Source organism: Sitophilus oryzae, unplaced genomic scaffold, assembly GCF_002938485.1.
Source record: "Sitophilus oryzae breed Bouriz unplaced genomic scaffold, Soryzae_2.0 scaffold_810_pilon_pilon, whole genome shotgun sequence".
Classification (NCBI taxonomy): Eukaryota; Metazoa; Arthropoda; class Insecta; order Coleoptera; family Curculionidae; genus Sitophilus; species Sitophilus oryzae.
The window spans coordinates 4,107,085-4,128,051 of NW_022147429.1; the positions used below are offsets into that span (position 1 = coordinate 4,107,085).

At 30.5% G+C, this 20,967-nt stretch overlaps 1 protein-coding gene across 1 annotated transcript; it reads left to right on the forward strand.

The window, feature by feature from the left end:
- The first annotated feature begins 672 nt into the window (after nt 1-672).
- On the forward strand, nt 673-13,187 carry LOC115888987 (transcription initiation factor TFIID subunit 11-like). Its single transcript, XM_030908888.1, has 6 exons — nt 673-853; nt 1,002-1,583; nt 1,641-1,764; nt 11,966-12,117; nt 12,514-12,798; nt 12,864-13,187. The coding sequence occupies exons 2-6, from the start codon at nt 1,014-1,016 to the stop codon at nt 13,080-13,082; spliced, it is 1,350 nt and encodes a 449-aa protein (XP_030764748.1). The 5' UTR covers nt 673-853; nt 1,002-1,013; the 3' UTR covers nt 13,083-13,187.
- The last annotated feature ends 7,780 nt before the right edge of the window (nt 13,188-20,967 follow it).

Below are 20,967 nucleotides of genomic sequence, written 5' to 3' on the forward strand. Positions count from 1 at the left end.
AGAAATTAAACTACTTGGATGTAATAAATGTGTCACATTGATGATGCAAAATAATTCTAATAGCTCTGCTAATAGGTTTAAAATCAATAAGAAAAAATTCGTAAATGATAATTTTAATTCTAATGTAAATATATAAATAAATAGGTATTATTACAATATTATATTACTTACAACTCCGATTACAATCATAAATCATAATACCTTAACTTCACAATCTCCATTTTCCTTCTTACTTTAATTTTTGCATAATTTTTGATATCAAGATAAATCTGAAATTATAATAGAATTTTTATTATTACTGATTAACAATGAAAAAAACATTGTTTTCAACTGCAAATCTTCTGCAAATAATTCGAAAATAAACAACATGGCAATACCGACGATGTGCGCTTGCGTAGTATGGATGATCAAACGCAGCAAATATGGGCTTCAAGGTCAGCCACCGGATCCACAGAGATCCACACCACAGAACAGCCACACCATTAACAACAGCCATAGATCAGCAAAAATAATTTAATTTTTTAAAAGAGAAGAAGAAAGGGCGGATAGTCCTAGTAGCTTAAGCCATGCTTAAGCCTTTAATTTAATTTAAAAAAGAAGAAGAAAACACTATTAACAAGCCGGATAGTTTTAGTAGTTTGGGCTTTTAAATTATATTAAGAAAAGAAGAAGAGAAACAAGTAACCAAGTTCTTCTTAAGAGCGTGTTTTCCGTCTTTGGCGTCGTTTGTCGCAGTTAGCGAGATTTCACTTTGCACGTTGCATTTCACGTTGCCATTTTGTGGTCACAATTTTAATTGTATCGTACATTTCTATCGAATTAAAACAGTTCTTAACTTTTCTTATATTATCAGGTAAGCAGTTATATTTTATGTGTTAATAGTAATAACTCTTATAAAATTACTTAACCGGTAGGGTATTCTATTCTACATAGTACTCGGCACGTGTTATATTAAATACATTTTTAAAATAATTTAGGCAATTTTTGTTGATTGTTAACAGATTTAAGAAACAATGGTTAAGGCAGAGGTAAAAACTCCCAACAAACGTAAAAGCATTGCTAATGAAACCCCATCAAAAAAGCCGAAATTAGAAAAATCACAGAAAACACCTCTAAAACCGTTTACTCCGAAAAAGCCAAACCAAGGATCTCCCCAGAAAGCAACTCCTAAAACTTTTACACCAAGAAATCCAAATCAGCAAGCCTCTAATCAGAAATCAAACAAAAAGAATAAAAAACTATCAGAATCAGATTCTCCAAAGAAAGTACCTTTTGCTGGTACAAAGCAATTGAATAATACGAAACAAGGTAAACCAACAAATGGAACAAACACAGTTTCACCAAATAAAGACAAGAAGAAAAGAAGGAACCAATTTCAGGGTTTAATCTCTCTGGTAAAAACAAAACAAGGCTCGAAAGATGCTGAGCTGTTAAAGACTCTCCAAGAAAAAATTGAGACATTCAACTCGAGACCAGAACTTTCTAAAACAGCCAAGAGAAAATTAACTCTTTTATCCAGACTTAAACGTCTTGTTGAAGAAGGTCCTGAAACTGTTAAAGCACATAAATCTAATAACTCTGAGGTATATTTTGACGTTATTGTAATAATGTATATTTTAACTGAGTATTTTTAATAATAGGCAAGTCAAACTAAATTGAAGAAAAATAAGCAAGCACAAGTTCAAAAAGCACAGTTGGCTCCAAAAATCAAGGTAGAAGAAGATTCTGATGAGGAAGAAGCTGAAGAAGAGGAGTCAGATGAAGGTAAATACCTCATTAGCATAAATAAGGTTTGTTCTCACAGCGTGTTCCCAACATGTTTGTGACTTCTTCCAAACCGGTGTTAATACGCAGGTCTCAAATAATGCAGTTTCTTGTCAGGTGCTTGTCAGATATAACACCCTCCGAATTTTGTACTTTTTTTAATATCACTCGAAAGCATACATCGAAATAAGTATTTCAAGCCAAAAAAAAGTGTGGATGATCCATAATTTAATGAAAAAATAAACATCTAATTATTGCTACAACAGGCTACTTTCTATGCGAAAACTCCTCCAAATTTTGTCGGCGTTGCCAGATTCATTCATTTTTTCTTGAAAGGTTCATTAAAAAAAACACGTGCTGGTCGGAAGAAAACTCGCGTTAAGAACAGATTATAAATTATTTTAAATTCAAGAAAAGGCGATCGCCTGAGAAACTGCTCCTACCCATAGCTGATATTTTACCTACGAGACTATTTATAACTACAAAGTTGCACGAAAGAGTTTTGATTGCGTTGGTTTCAACTTCTTTGGGGTTAATCTGTTGTTTTTATATTTTAATACTGAATCTGAGTGTTTTCAATGTCTTGATTTTAAAATAACTTATAATATGTTCTTATCGTGACAGCGCTACTGTATAAGGATTTGTTCGTCCGGCGACCGGCACGTAAAATCAAGTGAAAGCAATCAGATTCGTATTAAAATAAAAAAAAACATAACAAAAGATTAACACCCTCACGAAAAGGTTGAAACCAGCGCAATCAAAACTCTTTCGGTTTCAACTCTTTTTTTGTATCATGTAACGTACCGTATGATCGAAAAAAAAACGGCGTCAGCCATGGCTATGAAATGAACATCGCTGTCATTTCATATGTAAAATTATATGGGGAATGTCATCGATCGTCATTTCCAAGCCAACTGGACGCCGTTTTTTTTCGATCATACGGTATTATGTATCATACAAACAAGAAATAACTTTGGCAACAATGCTTACGCAGCTTACATCCTTAACAACAAATGGTGACAGACGGCTCCGGCGGCAAGTTTGAATCGAAAGAGTAAATCGATCAGGCAAATATTACAAAAGAGATCACCAACTCTATTTTTGATTTATGACTTATTAATGCTTCTCAATGATTTTTTCTGACCTTTATATTAATAAAAAAATGCATATAATCGTCATATTTTACAATAATTACACGCTTATACAACTTTACCATAACCTAAAAATGCACTTTTAATTTATTTATTTTTCAATAAATTGTGGTTCATCCGCAATATTTTTTTGCTTAAAATTCTTATTTAAGTGTATGGCTTCGACTGATATATAAATAAATGCCAAATTCGGAGGGTGTTATATCTGACAAGCACCCTGTGTCAGGGGGGTGACAGTGAAATAGGAAAATTGGAAACAGTCATTAGTGTCATTCCTGTCATTCTCCTCACGACAAGTATGGCCGCCTAGACAAGGACAGCATTGTTTTTGTCTAACTATTGTCTAACTTCACAGTTTAGAATTGACAGATTTCAGTTTCAGAGACAACTTCAGATTTGTTCTAGAACAAATTCGAAAATATTCGACGCCATTTTAATTCATTCCGTTTAGTTTCGTTTTGGAAGTTCAATTTAATATTTCGGCTGAAATTTATAAATATAAAGGTAATAAAGTATATAAAATATATATTACATGAAGAATCCTGGAGAAAATGACGTTTCTGCAGTAGTAGGTATGTCCCATGTATATGAAAAATAGGTAGTAAATAAACACTGTTTTTACATTTTTTAGATGCAAGAAAATGGTGTGATAATCTCTTTGATCGGCGATTTTTTTGAAAATGGAAACAATTTACAGCAAGGTAAGATCATTTTTAACTATTGCCAACATTAGTTATCTCCAGTATGTGCGATTTATTGTCAATAATGCAATAAATCGGACTGATAATCTGATTATCCGACTAAAAGTCTCTTTTTGCTTCTTTTTAATTTATAAGCCAGGTCTCTTTGGGAATAATGGACGCTTTTTTAAACAGTATATTTATATTTTATACCTATTTATATTTTTACATTGTTAATTTTAGTATAAAAAAAATTTGTTTTTCTGTTTTCAGGTTTTTGTATAAGGCTCCCGTTTTCATGTCCCTGTGTCCGTTTTCTGTCCTTGAAGTCTGCGAATACGTGTGTTTATTTACAAATTACTGTAAGTCATGCTTATACCTTAACTAATTTACGTTAAAAGTACATATAATTAACTAATTGGTATTGAAACAATACAATCCTCTATATTTTATATTTATTTAGTCACGTTGTTCCATATTTCAAATAAATATATGTGAATAAATTATTTTTTTTGGTTTTATTTATGAAAAAGAAAAAATACAAAATACATTTGAACTGAAGGAGGGCCCGCCATTGAATAACCGGAAACGGAAATGAAAATTAAGCCATCATGTCCTTATCATGTCAACCTGTCAATTGGAAAATTAGTTCTCCAGACGACAACTAAGGCTTTCGGTGGCGTATCGTGTTTCCACGATTTAACACAGAGTTGACACTTCTTTCTAGTTAATTATTTTATGCCCTGTGTCTGTATCCGAAAATTCGGACGCCTCAGATTCTTTGGAAGATTCAAAATCGCTCATTTCTTTTCTTTATTTTTTGAAGAATAAAACACTAAACAAAAACAACACACGTTTTGTAGGTTAAGTTTACCAATTAATGACGTCGCACAGTAGAACGATTGTATGTTTGATGCTGGACATAACACTTAAAATCGTATTTAAACTTTTAATACAAATTTCTTCAAATACCTTCTAAATAGGCCATAATTTAATCAACTAAAATCGAATTTTATTGAAAAATTCACCCAAAGCTATATATTATGGTATACAATATATGCGTTTCTTGTTAAATATTTAATATATGGGAAGTTTATAGAGCAAATTATGGATTAAATAAATGACTTAATTCATGTGCCCCATACAAAAGTTTTAGCCCATATTTTAACGAATAATTTAAGAGAAATTTTGAAACACTTGGGTGTTTATTTAACTCTATTCTCCGTGAAAATATACATTTTTCAGCGAAATTTATTATACTTTGCATCTTTCTTTCGTAATTATCAAAAAGTCCCACCGAGTCCCGATTATTTGTTGGTGGGTATGACTTCTCTATTTTATACTAAACTTATGAATACAAAGTTTTATTGCAGCAAAGATCGCTATGGAAAATTTTGTTTAAAATTTAATTTTTTGTGATACACTATACAATAATTAAGGAATTATTGTTATTGAATACATGTTGGTATTAAAGAACTGGACAAATCGCAAGGTCATAATTCATATAGAATAAAAATATGATAAAAAGTTCATTCAGTTTTGGAATAAGTATGAAATTATGCAGTTTAATTTGTAATAGTCAATTTAATACGGAAATTCAAATAAAATATATATTCTGGAAAAACACCCCTGCACTATTCAGTAAGTTATCTATAATAAAGTTATGACTATTTTTAACAAATTTGAAGATTTTAGAACACATTTATTCAAAAAAATGTCTTAAGTTAGAAATTTTGCATAATTGCTGAATGTCCAGCAAATTGCATTGCGTCGATCCACTGTGCGTCGGGTCGCAATACACATGCGCCGGACACTTTACTTGCAAAAGATCCGCGAACAGGTCTGGCTGTCAGCTAACAATCAGAATTTTCTGTGCGAACAGCGTACTGTTGGTTGGAAACCAATCAAAAATTTCTGTGCGAGCGCGTTTTATTCTATTGCGCATGATTATCTGTTGGAAATATGTTTCTTACAGCTGTGAGAACAAACCTATAGTGTAAATCCTTGAAAATTTATTAAACTAATAATATACCAATAACACCAAGAAAAAGTTAACCATAAATATACAAAAGATAGAGAGGGTCAAAGAAGTCAACAAACAATAAAAGAAGTACTGTTTGTTCAGGTATCTTAGAAAATTTTAAGTACATTCCTATAGTACTGATGAGCGAGTTTTGTTTCTTTATTCATTTTTTCTTTAACTCTTCATCAGTTACGATCCTTTTAATTCCAATCCTTTGGACTGTTGCAATTCCTATTTCATTTTACAGCAACTCGCTATATTATTTAAAAACATTATCAATTTGTATTTCACATAGGAATATTACACCTTGGCATTGTACTTACTTCATATACGGGCAAGAGTGTTCTACCAGCTTCTCTTTCTCAGAAATATAATTAATAAGCTTATCAATGAGCTCTTGTTGATTTTGGTTAAATCTTTGGGGCATTTTTGGAGTAAAAAAATTGTTTGACAGTAACAACAGATTTTTAATTTTGACATTCCTCAATGTCTCATTCCTCTTGTCAATGTGAACAATGCCTGAACAAACTATACTTTAGATTGCATGTTCATATAATTTTTTTTAACATGAGGAATTATACCCTAATTTTCTTAGGTTACTTGAGAAACACCTTGTATAATATTTGGTATATTATAAATGCTATAGAGACAATACTATTTTTGTAAAACGCTTATGATATTTAGACTCAAAAATAAAGAATATAATATGTTGATAGGGAACATTCTCAGTTGTACTCATACATGCTCTATAATAAAGGTTCATTCCCAAAAGGATCCTGAATGGGAACATTCTCTATTACAATTAAACATGGATTATTTCAAAAAAAGACATTTTTATAAACAATATGATTACTATGTATGCAGGGTGGTCCAAACTGTATTCCGGAAACTTTGGCAGGATATTCTGCAGATTAAAGTAAGTAAAAAAATTTGTATAAATGTATGTCCTAAAATGCTTAGTTTGGGAAATACGAGGTGTAGAAGTTTCATTTTTATTTCGATTTTTTTCAAATAACTTATGAAGCAACGTCAATATTTGGATGAAAATTGGTGTCTGGGAGTTTTTCAATGACTAAAGAATACAAGGACATGTAACGCCCATATACAGGCTGCAGCAGAATTTGTGACCTTAGACTCCATTTCTTTGGACATAAAGTCATCAGCGACAATTTTAGCGATTTTTAAAAGTTAGTTGTATTAGTGAACTTTGTATAAACTCTATTACAATGGCAATTTGTTCAACTTTCAACTGTAAAAGGCACAATGATAAGAAAGAGCCAGGAGTTACGTTTTTATAGGGAGATCCACTCCACCTTTTTAGCATTTTTTTTTATTTGATTTGATAATTACTTTTCTGTCGATACTAGTTTTGAACCTTTTGTTAACATTTTAATATGTTTTTTTCGTAATTAATTAGTATGATACCAGCGGATACACCATAGGCGTAGTAAAAACATTTATCAAAAATATAAATATTGCTTCAAGCGGCTATGTTAAGAAAAATATGTGCCACGGCACTGTTTGGAAGAAAGGTCACAATTTGGTCTCGTGTGCTATTTGTCCTTGTATTCTTTAGTTATTGGAGTTTTTTGACATGAGAAATTTGATTTTAATGTCAATATGACCCCTACTTGTAGAGGGCGCCACCTACATATTTTTAACTGGTTTGAAGAGTAATAACTTTTCGTCCATACCTGTATAAAACTACTGAGAAAAAATATACATTTACGACTTTTTTGCGTAAAAAAGGTCTCTTGGTAAAAATTGCTAAAAGTAATGGTTCTCGAGATATTTGGAATCGAAATTATCAATACCTGTCATCATTGACATAAATTAAACATGTTGACTAAAGCTTGATTTTTATGCAAAACGGTTAACCAATCAAAGCCTTTAAATTCAACCAATAAAATTAATATTGTATCATCGTATCGTCGGACAACAGATGCATGAAAATCAAGCTTAAATTGTTATTAGGCTGAAATCATAAATTAAGATATACATTTTTCAAAGAAACTGTTCTATCATAATTTTTTCGCAGAAAAATTAATGATTCGTTTTTAAAAAATAAAAATTTATTGTTTCGGTCAAATCACTGTACTCAACGTGTGTTTATTTTTGTCAATAATGACATCTATTGGCTATTTCCATTCTAAAGATCTTGAGAAAGGTTGATCGTAGCGATTTTTACCAAGAGACATTTTTTACGTAAAAAGTCATGGAATTGTGTATTTTTTCACTCAGTAGTTTTATATAGGTACGGACGAAAAGTTATAACTTATAAAATTCAAATCAGTTGAAACACATGTAGGTGGCGCCCACTACAAACTACAAATAGGAGTCACATTGACATCAAAATCAAATTTCTCATGTCAAAAAACTCCCAGACACCAATTTTCATCTAAATATTGACGTTACTTCAGAAATTATTTGGAAAAAATCGATATGAAAATAAAACTTCTATACCCTGTATCTCCGAAACTAAGCAATTCAGGGTATACATTTAAAAGAACTTTTTTACTTATTTTTATCTGCAGAATATGCAGCCGAAGTTTCCGGAATACAGTTCGGACCACCCTGTATAAAACAAGTGTCTATAGTCTATATAAGGAACAACTGCCACGTAATGACTAAAATATTAGTATAAGTAAATTTTCAGGTAGCTCTTAGTAATCTGATAAAGTTTTTTGTCACTCTGATTATTACTGTGCGTTGCTGAACATAGGAAATCCTGAACAGAGCATGAGAATTTTATAAATTATGAATAAGATTTCCCCTTTTTATTTTACAGAAAAAATTATTTGAAACTTTTTAAATAATTCTTTAAAATGAAACAACTTCTTAATTTTCAATAATTTATATGAATTCGTTTTTGAGTAATGAGAGGTACAAAAATACTAAATTAGGCGAAAATTAAAAATAACACGGTCCTGGTCAAACAAACATAACAATTACAAATTATGTTACAATATGACGAATCTATTATGATTTTCTTCTACAGAGATCTGTCAAAATACTCTCAGTTATATTCTCCATGAAAAGTTACAAAAATACACTATAAACATGATAAAAAATCGAATATACTTAAGTAAAGACACCGCTTCAGAAGAAAATGTATTTATTAAACACTAAACAATTCACAAAGTGAGTACTTGAATTATCAATTGGAAAAAATTTGGCCTGCCTTTTTCACTCGCGTCCAATAATTATTCTTCATGTTCGTAATATTTAAATGGCTTAAAATTATGATTCTTCAGAATTCGCCAAGCAGTTCTGCGATGTTTTACGACAATTTCTCCAAGTATTCCGGTACTTACTTATTTTTCATCTTCCACGTGTAACAGAATGTTTAATTAATTTTCATTTATTATTTCTATATTATGATCTTCCTCAATATTATTTTTCTTTTTGTATTAGTCAATCTTTACTGTTCCTGATGGAATTCTTCTTTTTTTCATTTATACCGTTTAATAATAATTAGTGTTCTAGCCTCTTTGAAAAATGTCTAGAAAATAAATCCTTTATATACAGGGTTCGTTCCTTTATATACAGAGTCTTAAATAAGTGCAAATATTTTCAGGGGTGGTATATTTCGACCCCAGGAACACGTCTATGAGGTTTTTTTGCAAAAAAAAAGATGTTGAAAATCGTGCATTTTCTTTTAAATTTCCCTGTATATTTTTCGAAAACTTTTTAGAACTGCCTGTTCACTGCAAATTTTCCCACGGTATAATTTCTTAATCTCTGATATTGCCATAGTTATGGCTTTACTCAATGGTTACGGCACTATAAGGGATGCAAATACAGAAAAAATCCGGTGGCTTTCAAAATTTAAAAAAAATCATTTTTTTTTTTAACATAAATTACTCGGTTATTTTGGACTTATCTGAAAAATGGTAAAGAGAAAATATGTTTCTTTTATCGAGATCTACCAGCCCTTAAAATATTTGCACATATTTAAGACTCACCCTGTATATATAGGGAAAACTTATTCATGCATTTTAATCAGGGTGCAAAAAAATCACGATCTTCTTTAAAAAAAATCGATTTTTTGGATTTTAATCGGATTTTTAAATGATTTTTTTTGTTTTTAAATTGGATTTCCAGCTAATTAACGACTCATTTCCAATTTTTTTTATTCTGTAAATTTTACCAATGCCTATATTTTCGCTAAAAAAGTCGCCCGTTTAGATCAAGGGATTTTGTTTGGAAATAGTCATGACTGTCTTAAATTGGAGAATAAAATTACAAATCCATCTAATATTCAAAATGCAAAGTACTTATTGCAGAACAAAATGTCGGTAGAAATTGTGCGCTAGAAATTTGGAAAGAACTAAAAAGATAAATTGGAGAAGGCAGAAGTTAGCTTAATCAACATACAGTTATTTAAACAAATTAAAACAGCCTTGACACCAGCATATTTTTTGACATTTATTATAGAAACTCTGAAATTAAAATATCCTAACAGCAGGAGAAACTAGTTGGCACTAGAGTTTGCGAATGAAATGTATTCGAACACCGGATTTCTATCACTTCGCCATTTCAAAATAAATTTCTGTTGTTTAGAAGTCTAATGGATTCACGCGAAAGTACTTCAAAAATCGGTCCAACATTTTAATACATGAATAGATGGGGACATTTTAATACATGAATGAATGGTATACCGGGTGTGTCTCAAAAGTAGCTCACCCCTATAACTTTTTATTTTTTCAGATAAAAAAAAAGAGATTTGGATATGCAATAAATTAAGATTTTTTTTAAAGAGTTTTTGGTCACTTCCTGGTTCACCGGAAATGACTACAACTTTTGATTTTTAAATAACACCCTGTATATTTTTGCTTTATTCGATAAAAAATGACACTCTGAATAGAATGACATATCATATGTATGTCAACTTTTGACATTTTCCCTTTAAAAAAATCGTATTTTGAAATTTAATCTAGAGTGCCATGGCTGTGTTAAAAACACTAATTTTTAATCAAGGAGCCGTGGAAAAAAAGATTTGATCGTTTTGTTTTTCGTGTCTTGTCCTGTCCAGTGCCATGAAAGGCAATTTATACTTATCACTTTGGATGATTCATCCAAGTTGTACATCCAAAGTGACAAATGTAAAGGAGCCTTAAGTTGCCATTTAGAAAGTTGTAGTAATTTCCGGTGAAACAGGAAGTGACCAAAAACAATTGAATATGCTGCAATCCTAATTTATGTCATATACTAACATACGAAATCTCGTTTTTTTATCTAAAAAAATAAAGAAGTTATAGAGGTGAGCCACTTTCATCAGTTTCATGGCTAATCTTACTGTAGGTTTGCCCAATAATTTCGTTCTTCTTTTTTATTACAGTCCCCATGATAACATCTCTTGTTTATTATAAATTTATACTTATGTAAAATGTAAAATTATAAAATAAATTAAATCCAAATAAAATTAAATTAAAGAAGTTAAAAGATAACCAATTCTTATTTTATTTGTTATTTTATTTAGGTGTATGAATGCGTATACGGTATCCCATATAACCAACTTTCTTATTTTATTCTTATTTTATTTTATTTGGCTGTATGAACCTACCATTAATCAGAGAGAGCCACCATTAATCAAGAAATGCGAAGTATTTATATATAACCACTTAATCCGACGCTAGATTTCATGCGCTTGGGAAAACGCTTGCTCTTTTGTCTTCATTCAGTACATCTTATTTTACTAAGCGTCTTTACCTTACTCTTCGTACACACGAAAATCGACGCCGAAGGCCAGAAGTGTCAACCCTAGTATATATTTTACAATTATTTTTCAATTTATTAGTAACGAGCATTTAAACAGTACATTAAGTTATAACAGCAAGTGTAACTTTTTATTTTGTGAATAGATATAGGGTATATTTGTTAGGATATGTATAGGGGAATAGTTTTTTTATAGCTTTATAGAAAAACGTTTTATAACTTTTACAGTTATTTTTCGATTTATTATAAGTTTTATTAAAATAAAAAAAATCCGTTGATATAAATCTTTGCACCCTGGATTTCCTATGTTCAGGTCGGCTATGCAACAGACTGTATACACATTAGAATAGTATTTCAATAATATGTATCATTTATATAAAAAAAGGAAAATATTAAACGGCCTAGCCCTCAACAACTCGCAACCATATACACTGTACACGGTTGCGAGTTGTTGAGGGCTAGGCCGTTTTATTTTTTCCTTATTTTTTATATATTTCCCTCACTATTTCAATCTTGTTCATATCATTTGTATACCTGTTTATTTTTTACAGTTCTTTTTATGTTCCTCTTTGTTATTTATTTTTTTGAACGTTTTTGGTTAATTATTAATTATCATTTTATTATATTAGATGCAAGTGACGATGGTGCTGAAGAGAATGAACAAAATGATGACAGTGACGAAGAAGATGACGATGACGATGATGATGACGAGGAAGAGGAAGAGGAGGACGACGATGATGATGATGAAGATGATGAATCTGATGAAGCGCCGGCGCCTCAGGTTAGTAAGAAAGGAAAACCAAGTAAAAAGAAATAAATCTTAGGAAATTTGAATGTATCAAAATTAATGTGCAACCATATAGTATAGTATCATTTTTTTTTCAATCTTTCTTGTCCGTTTACCATGATTTGGTAATGCTGTTTTATTAAATGTATTTTTATATAATTATGAAAGTTTTCTGTAAAAAATTATTCAGATAAGTTTCCTATTAATAATACTATTTACTAATGTTAATTATATTAGTTTCTGTTAAAATTTTCATTATTAGAAAATTTTGTAATATGTGTGATCGCGTTATATTGTATGTTAAGACATTAAATTTTTTAAAGTATTTTATAGCATATTATTTACTATACATACCTCACCTAAAAAATATTGAAAGAATTTTCCCTTTAGGGAAAATCGGCACAACAAAAGATGAAACCGAAACAGTCCACAGTTATTGATAAATCAAAAGCAGTTGACATAAATGATCTTAAAAAAACTGAACTTGTTGGAAAGGGACAAAAAAGATTTGTGCTGTTTGTCGGAAATATTCCTTATGATTCTACAAAACAAGATTTGTTAAGTCATTTTAGTAAAGTTGGAGACATACAGCATATTAGAATACCCACAGAAAAAGACACTAACAAACCAAGAGGTTTTGCTTATGTCGAAGTAAAAGATGAAATAACTTATCAGGTAAATAAAAATATACTTTACCTTGCATAATAAGTTCATCCCTTAACTGGTCGCTTAATTTTTAGAAATGTCTTTCAATGCACCATTCACAGCTGAAAGGTCGTAGAATAAATGTTTTATATACTCAAGGTGGTAAAAAGAAAGGAGACGAACGAAAAAATCAAATAAAAGTTAAAAACATGAAGCTACATGCTCTGAGAAAACAAGGTAAATTGGCTGGCAGTGTCAAACAGTCACAGAAAAGATCTTTTAGAAGGAATAAAATCAAACAAGAAAAGGTGTAAAGTTTAGCATAGGAATGTAATGTGAAATTTATTTTTTATAATTAAGATAGCAATAGTGATAAATATTTAGTACATACATTAAATACTACTGTTGAGTGTCACTACTGCACTTTGTTATTATTTGATAAAAAGTTTGAAAAATATGTTTCAATTTATAAAGACTTACATATATTTTTTTTTCAGTATTTATATAATAAAATTAGATTTTTAGGTATATATGATACGGTTAAAGTCCGATGATCAGTTAATGTTGACATTAACAGGTTAATGTTAGGTTTAGGTTATGTTTTTGGTTGTTTGTTGTGTGTTATTTTTGAGATTAACTGGGTAATGTCGACATTAACCGGGCATCGGACCTTAACCATAACATATACACAAAGTGTTTCAAAAAACATGCGCCATGTCTCGTGGGTAGATTCCTCACGTAAAAATATGATTTTTTTTATATTAACATAGATTCTGCTTTGTTTTGTAACTACAGGAGGTTAAAGTCTTCTTTCTTTTCTGTTGTATTTTCTTCCAAGTGTTTTTAGCGATTCGAATTAATTTTGAGGGTAAAAGTTATATCTACTATAAGTGCGGCGACATATTTTAATGCTTTGAATAAGAAGACTAAGGAAGGAGCATAATGCTATCCATGTATTCATGCATGGTGGGCGGAAAAAGCACCATAAAAGCACTCTAGGGTGGGGATCCTTGACAGTTCTGTATGACGATTCATTTGACACATTTGAATTTGATTTGAAATTTTGCGGATTTGTCAGTCTTTACGGGGCTTATTTTATGTTATTTATTATTTATTCTACTTCTGATAGTTGTATAAAGGTAGTAAATCTAGATGGAAATTGTGGCAAAACTTAAATTAACAGTGACACTATCGCGATTTATCGAAAAAGATTCTAAAATAGTTGGTTGTGTAGCGTGCGGTAGATCTCGGCAAAAATTGAGTGAAATAATGGAACAACTTTTCGCTAGTAAGTGACTATATAATATAAATACATATATTGCATACATACATTATATATACATATAATGTATGGGTTTCACATATATATAGCAGGGACAGTTGGTTTCCCTTATTATTGTCCCTAACTGGTACCTTTACCTCTGGAGCATATTTAGCGAAGAAAACTTGGATATCTCTGGGAAGAGTTTGTATACTGGCTCTTTCCGTTATTAATACATATATTTATATGTATATTATTAATAGTATAATATTATTATTAGTATTACATATAAATATATGTATTAATAACGGAAAGAGCCAGTATACAAACTCTTCCCAGAGATATCCAAGTTTTCTTCGCTAAATATGCTCCAGAGGTAAAGGTACCAGTTAGGGACAATAATAAGGGAAACTAACTGTCCCTGCCATATATATGTGAAACCCATAAAACTACTAGTTTTTTCAACTAATGCAATAAATTTGTTCCCAAAAACTACAGTGATAGATCTACCTATAGAAGAAGACTAAACATTTAGATGATCTTCCAGTGGTTAAAAATAATGTTTTTTAATATTTAAAAGGTTCTGTTTGGTTTATATTATTATAATATGTTCGGTATGATTTAGTTTTTGTGGCAAAGTTATATTTTTTTTATTTTGAATACTAAAAATATTAATGTGTTAAATAACAGATTGTTATAAACGCAATCGAAAAAAATTATTAACAATTTAAAATTACATCAAATAAAACAAAATAATTAAATAATATGATAACTATTTTACTTACATAAGCGGGCGCGTAGCGGCACGGAGTACTGCAACTTCTGGAGTTGCCAGGTTTACAACAGAATTACTACTGAACCAAAATCGCTGGATACGCAACTACTACGACACAGGGTGTCAAATATCCCTGAATAAAAATAATTAATGGTACCACCGCCCTACGCCCAATTGATATTTTGTTTTAACGAAATTAGTAAAATTGCGGTACAAAATTCCGGACGCGCCCGCTCGAGGGTTAATGTCATAAACTGACCAAAGAGTTAAATAAGTACTCACTGCTTCCTCCTCAAAAAGTATCAAAAAAAGGTTCTATAAACATGGGTGCGGAAATGTATAGCTTTAAAGTTACAGGATGTTAAAACTTTTAAAAAATATAGGTCTTTTGAAATTAACTTAAACACTATTATTTTCTTTTAATTCGCTGTAGGTAGCGCTAAACATCAATGTCATAAATTCTAGTAAAATTTAATAATAAATTTTAGATTAAATAAATAATTTATTAATTTTATTTTAACTAAATTGTGATTAACAAAATTGTGTTTATCTTACCAATCAACCCCCTGTCGCTACGAAACAAAGCAGAATTGAACCTATGTAGATATAAAAAATATCTTTGTTTCGTGAGAAATTTCCCCACGGCACATATTTTTTGCAACAACCTGTATTTATTGCAAAAATACATAGATGTTTTAGTTTGAAATATTTATTCTTGGGTTGATTTAATCTGTAATGCCAATCACAGTTCGTTTTGGGTTGGGTAAAATATCAAGCAAGAAATGTATGTTTAATATATTTTTTTATTTCGCAAGAAATAAGTAGTATTTTTTGGCCCAAAATCACAGTCAGCGACTTTCAAAAACTACTCGCATTAGAACATTGAGATTTGATATGTGCATGGAATTAAAAAATATTTGTAGAATGTAGAATGAGTGGAAGGGGGGTTAATCACCCCGACCTTAAATATCTATTGCTTCCCTCTTTCTTGAGTTATATATAATATGTACAGGTTGTTAATCTGTTTATTACTCGCGGCAAGAGCTTTATGTTTGAAATATGGCAACCTCGGCCCGCTCGTCGATGGACGACGCGACGGGACGAGTCGGAAGAAAACCCTATGTGCATGCGTTCTCAATAGGCAGTGTTGCCATTCTGTTCCCCTATAAGTAACTGTCCAGTTAACAATCTGTATATAAATATCGTACAGTCTATAACTCATACATGGTACATGGAGATCTTTCTGTTGTAGGGGGACAGGGTATTTCCCATCCTCCTCTGAAAAGAGATGTACATTCTCCGAGGAGTGGACATCTACCTCCTACATGGGTATACAGCTCCTACCTGCATATACAGGGTGAGTCTTAAATAAGTGCAAATATTTTCAGGGGTGGTATATTTCGACCCCAGGAACACGTCTATGCGGGTTTTTTCGCTAAAAAAAGATGGTGAAAATCGCGCATTTTCTTTTAAATTTCCCTGTATATTTTTCGAAAACTTTAAAACTGCCTATTCACCGCCAATTTTCCCACGGTATAGTTTCTTAAACTCAGATATTACGATAGTTACGGCAATAAAAGGGATGCAAATACAGAAAAAATCCAGTAGCTCACAAAATTTTAAAAAAATCATTTTTTTTTTAAATTTTCAAACTTAAATAGTCGGCTTTTGGACTTATCTGGTAAAGTGGTAAGAGAAAATGTTTCTTTTATCGAGATCTACCAGCACTGAAAATATTTGCACTTATTTAAGACTCACCCTGTATAGTGGCAGCTTCGATCTTTCAACATGCTAAATATTTTTAACTGCGCGCAGCACAGATTTGACCGGAACCATACTAGACTCTAGACTGACGAAATTATCTGTTATAAAATCTGAAAGTGTAGTGTGAAAAGATCGATCTGGTCTTAAGATCTGAACTGTGCGATTTGGCATGCAGATGAAATCGTTGCGTGTAGGACCACAGTAGTATCACTCTATATAAAAAAATCACAAATTTTCGGAGTGAATACCAAGGTACACGGCATCAATATTATGTTTTATAATTTTGTATAAATATCTTATCTATTACAGGTTGGTATTATTTTTAAAATGGCGACGAGCGGCTTGCCTTAAATATAAGTATTTGTAATTGATAAAAAATTGAAAGGTTAAAATCTATATACAGGGTGGTCCGAACTGTATTCCGGAAACTTCGGCAGCATATTCTGCAGATAAAAATAAGTAAAAAAGTTCGTATAAATGTATGTCCTAAAATGCTTAGTTTTGAAGATACAGGGTGTAGAAGTTTCATTTTTATTTCGATTTTTTCCAAATAATTTCTGAAGTAACGTCAATATTTCGATGAAAATTGGTGTCTGGGAGTTTTGTGACACGAGAAATTTGATTTTGATGTCAAAATGACTCCTATTTGTAGGGGCGCCACCTACATGTGTTTTAACTGTTTTGTAGAGTAATAACTTTTCGTCCGTACCGGTATAAAACTACTGACTGAAAAAATATACATTTCCATAACTTTTTACGTAAAAAATGTCTCTTGGTAAAAATCGCTACAAGCAACCGTTCTCAGGATATTTAGAATGGAAGTCAATACATGTCATTATTGACAAAAAAACAAGCACACGTTGAGTATAGCTATTTGACTGAAATAATTTTTTATTTTTTTAAATTAATCATTTTTTTTCTGCGAAAAAATGATGATTAAACAATTTCTGTTTAACTTTTGATACAAAAAGATTTCAAATTTATGATTTCAGTTTAATAACTAGTTAGTTAACATGTTTAATTTATGTCAACGATGGGTATTGACTATTCCCATTCCAAATATCTCGAGAACCATTACTCTTAGCGATTTTTACCAAGAGACCTTTTTTATGTAAAAAAAGTCGTAAATGTATATTTTTTTACTCAGTAGTTTTATACAGGTATGGACGAAAAGTTATTACTCTTCAAACCAGTTAAAAAATATGTAGGTGGCGCCCTCTACAAGTAGGAGTCATATTGACATGAAAATCAAATTTCTCATGTCAAAAAACTCCCTAATACCAATTTTCATCCAAATACTGGCGTTACTTCAGAAATTATTTGAAAAAAATCGAAATAAAAATGAAACTTCTACACCCTGTATCTCCAAAACTAAGCATTTTAGGACATACATTTATACGAACTTTTTTACTTATTTTTATCTGCAGAATATGCTGCCGAAGTTTCCGGAATACAATTCGGACCACCCTGTATACAGGGTGTCCCACTTAAGATGGATACAAGCCAATATCTTGATGGTTTGTTGAGCAATCTTTTTCATTTTTGGCAGGAGGCTGTATGGCTATAAGACGTACATTTTGCCCAGGGTAAGAAATGCGATATCTCATAGACGTACGTTTTAATGGGGTTTGATATTTTTCGAGTCGAGAGTAAACTACCGTTAGGACAGTATTTATTTCAAATCTGAAAAATTATATTGAATCCTCCTTACCTAAGATACTTAAGTTCTAATTTTGATAAATATTGATACAGGGTGCGTCATTAAAATAAGACATTTTTATTTTTATTATTATTTTTTTAAGTACTTACGACGCCACTGGATAAACAACAGGTCTATTATGAATAACCAACTATCAATTAATAATCTATTTAAGTTTTCAGATAGCTTCCATAATAATTAAGATACGATACAAAAAAACTAAATATCTTCAATTTATTTTGTTTACTTTAAAAAATTGTTTTTTAAGTTTGCTAATACAAATGAATAAAATGAGTTACAAAATAATTTAAAAACCCAGTTTATCTTCGACCAAACCACCATAAAAAAAGATTATTAATTGATAATTGGTTACTGATAATAAACTAATTGTTTATCCAGTGGCGTCGTAAGTATTTAAAAAAAATAATAAAAATAAAAATGTCTTATTTTAATGATACACCTTGTATCAATATTTATCAAAATTAGAACTAAAGTATCTTAGGTAAGGAGGATTCAATATAATTTATCAGATTTGAAATAAATTCTGTCCTAAGGGTAGTTTAAGAGTAAACTACCCTTTACTCTTGACTCGAAAAATATCAAACCCCATTAAAACGTACGTCTATGAGGTATCGCATTTCTTACCCTGGGCAAAATGTACGTCTTATAGCCATACAACCTCCTGCCAAAAATGAAAAAGATCGCTCAACAAACAACCAAGATTTTGGCTTGTATCCATCTTAAGTGGGACACCCCGTATATATAAAATGATGAAAAGGTAACATAATTCATACATGTATTTTATGAAATGTGTACACATTTATTTATAGTTATAACTTACAATATCACAGTAGTTCTGATGTCTGACATAAATTTGAATTGTGTAAAAAAGGCACAGAATTATATTAAATTGATTTCAAAAGGTGTTTATAATTTGTTACATAAAACAACTGAAATTTATATAATTATAAAATGTAACTACTTAAAGTGCACATATAATTGAGCATATTTAACAACTTCATTAGTTATAATTAACTAATAAATAGATTTTTATATAAAAATGTTAAATATTGCCCCTATTAACTTGTAGAATAAAGTCGGCTACTCACTAAGAAACATGTTGACAATATCTTATTAAAATATTTTTTTAGATACATTTTTCATCGTTTTATAGGCTTGGTACATTTCAGTTGATTTCAATAAATTCCGACCGCAGCGCTTCAACGGCAGAAATCAGAAATTATCAGTATGTATTTCACGTCATGTTGATCGCATTAAAATAATATTGAAATCGTGGTTTTGTCATAATATTTAAGTGTATATTAGTTTTTCGCTGGTGCAGTTATTGAGACTATAACATATTCAGGTACGAGGTTTGTGTGATGTAACGCTGTTTCGGGTAGTAAAAAATAAGTGAAAATTAATTCGAACTAGGCGTCGTGTTGTGTTGTGACAATTTCAAATGTTAATAAAATTGCCGAAAAATTGATAGCACGTAAAGGAGAGCGTAATTAGGGCGTAATAATAACTCAAGATCTTCTAAAATTATAATTATATGTACCTTTACAAAATTTCGTTATAACCGAAATAGCCCCAGTTATGCCCCACTAGCAAAACCGGTGATTAAAACTATATGCTCGCTACCTAGTTGAACTCATTTAAAAAGTTTTTTTAACTGGAATAATAAATTATAATACAAGTTAGACCTTCTCAAGATATCAAAATATTTACTTTTTTATTTTTATTTTTAGAATTTTCACAAATTATACTCCCTAACACTTTTAGAATAATTAAATAATAAATTTTTCGTATACTCGCTATTTTTAGTCTTGTTTACGATATTCTCGGATGATGGCAGCACCGGTGGAGAATGCACCAAGCCTATAGAAATTTTTCATCAATTAATTTTATTAGTATATATGCAATACTAATTTTTTGCCTTACGCATGGTTAAAAAAGATGTCAATTTATCCATTTAAATATTATTTATTGAAATTGTTGTGTCAATTCTTAGTGAATGACATAAAAAGTCAATCCAATAAAACTATTATTGATTATCACTTCCAAGGTTCCTGTGACGTTTTTTTGTTTTCGATCATGGCATCTCAGCAATAGAAAATCTGCGTCGAACTTAATTTATATAGTATTGCAATTTCTACAAATATGTTCAAAACGATCCTCTTTCTAGGATGTTAAAACTTTTGTTATAATCTTTTTTATTTTTTTCTGGAGTTTTTACTTTTTACAGTACAAATACATCATGTAACCAATCTTATATAAAACCCTTATCTGCCGCGATATTTCTATTTATATTACATACTATCAGTACAATTTTTAAAAGCTTATCAGTCTTCTATTTAATAGAAAGTTATTATTTACTCCCACAAAACGATTTATTTAAGTCGTAAATAACCGTCTGACCAAGCTGGCTTTGGACTTTATTAAACGTTGATAGGTATCATTTTTCATAAAAAAATATTTCTATGTCATTATTCAGAGCCTGCTTAATCATAAAACTTTTTAATCACGCTGTAAAATATTTTACTTTATACAAAAAAACTTCCAAAAAATAGGATATAGCAAAACAATAGATTTTAAATCTTCCAAAAATATTTTCTACATGAAAAGGGTCCCTATATTTCCATAAAATATTTAAAAAAAATACTGTTACTGCCTAAAAATCTAAGCTATTTGTTGTTA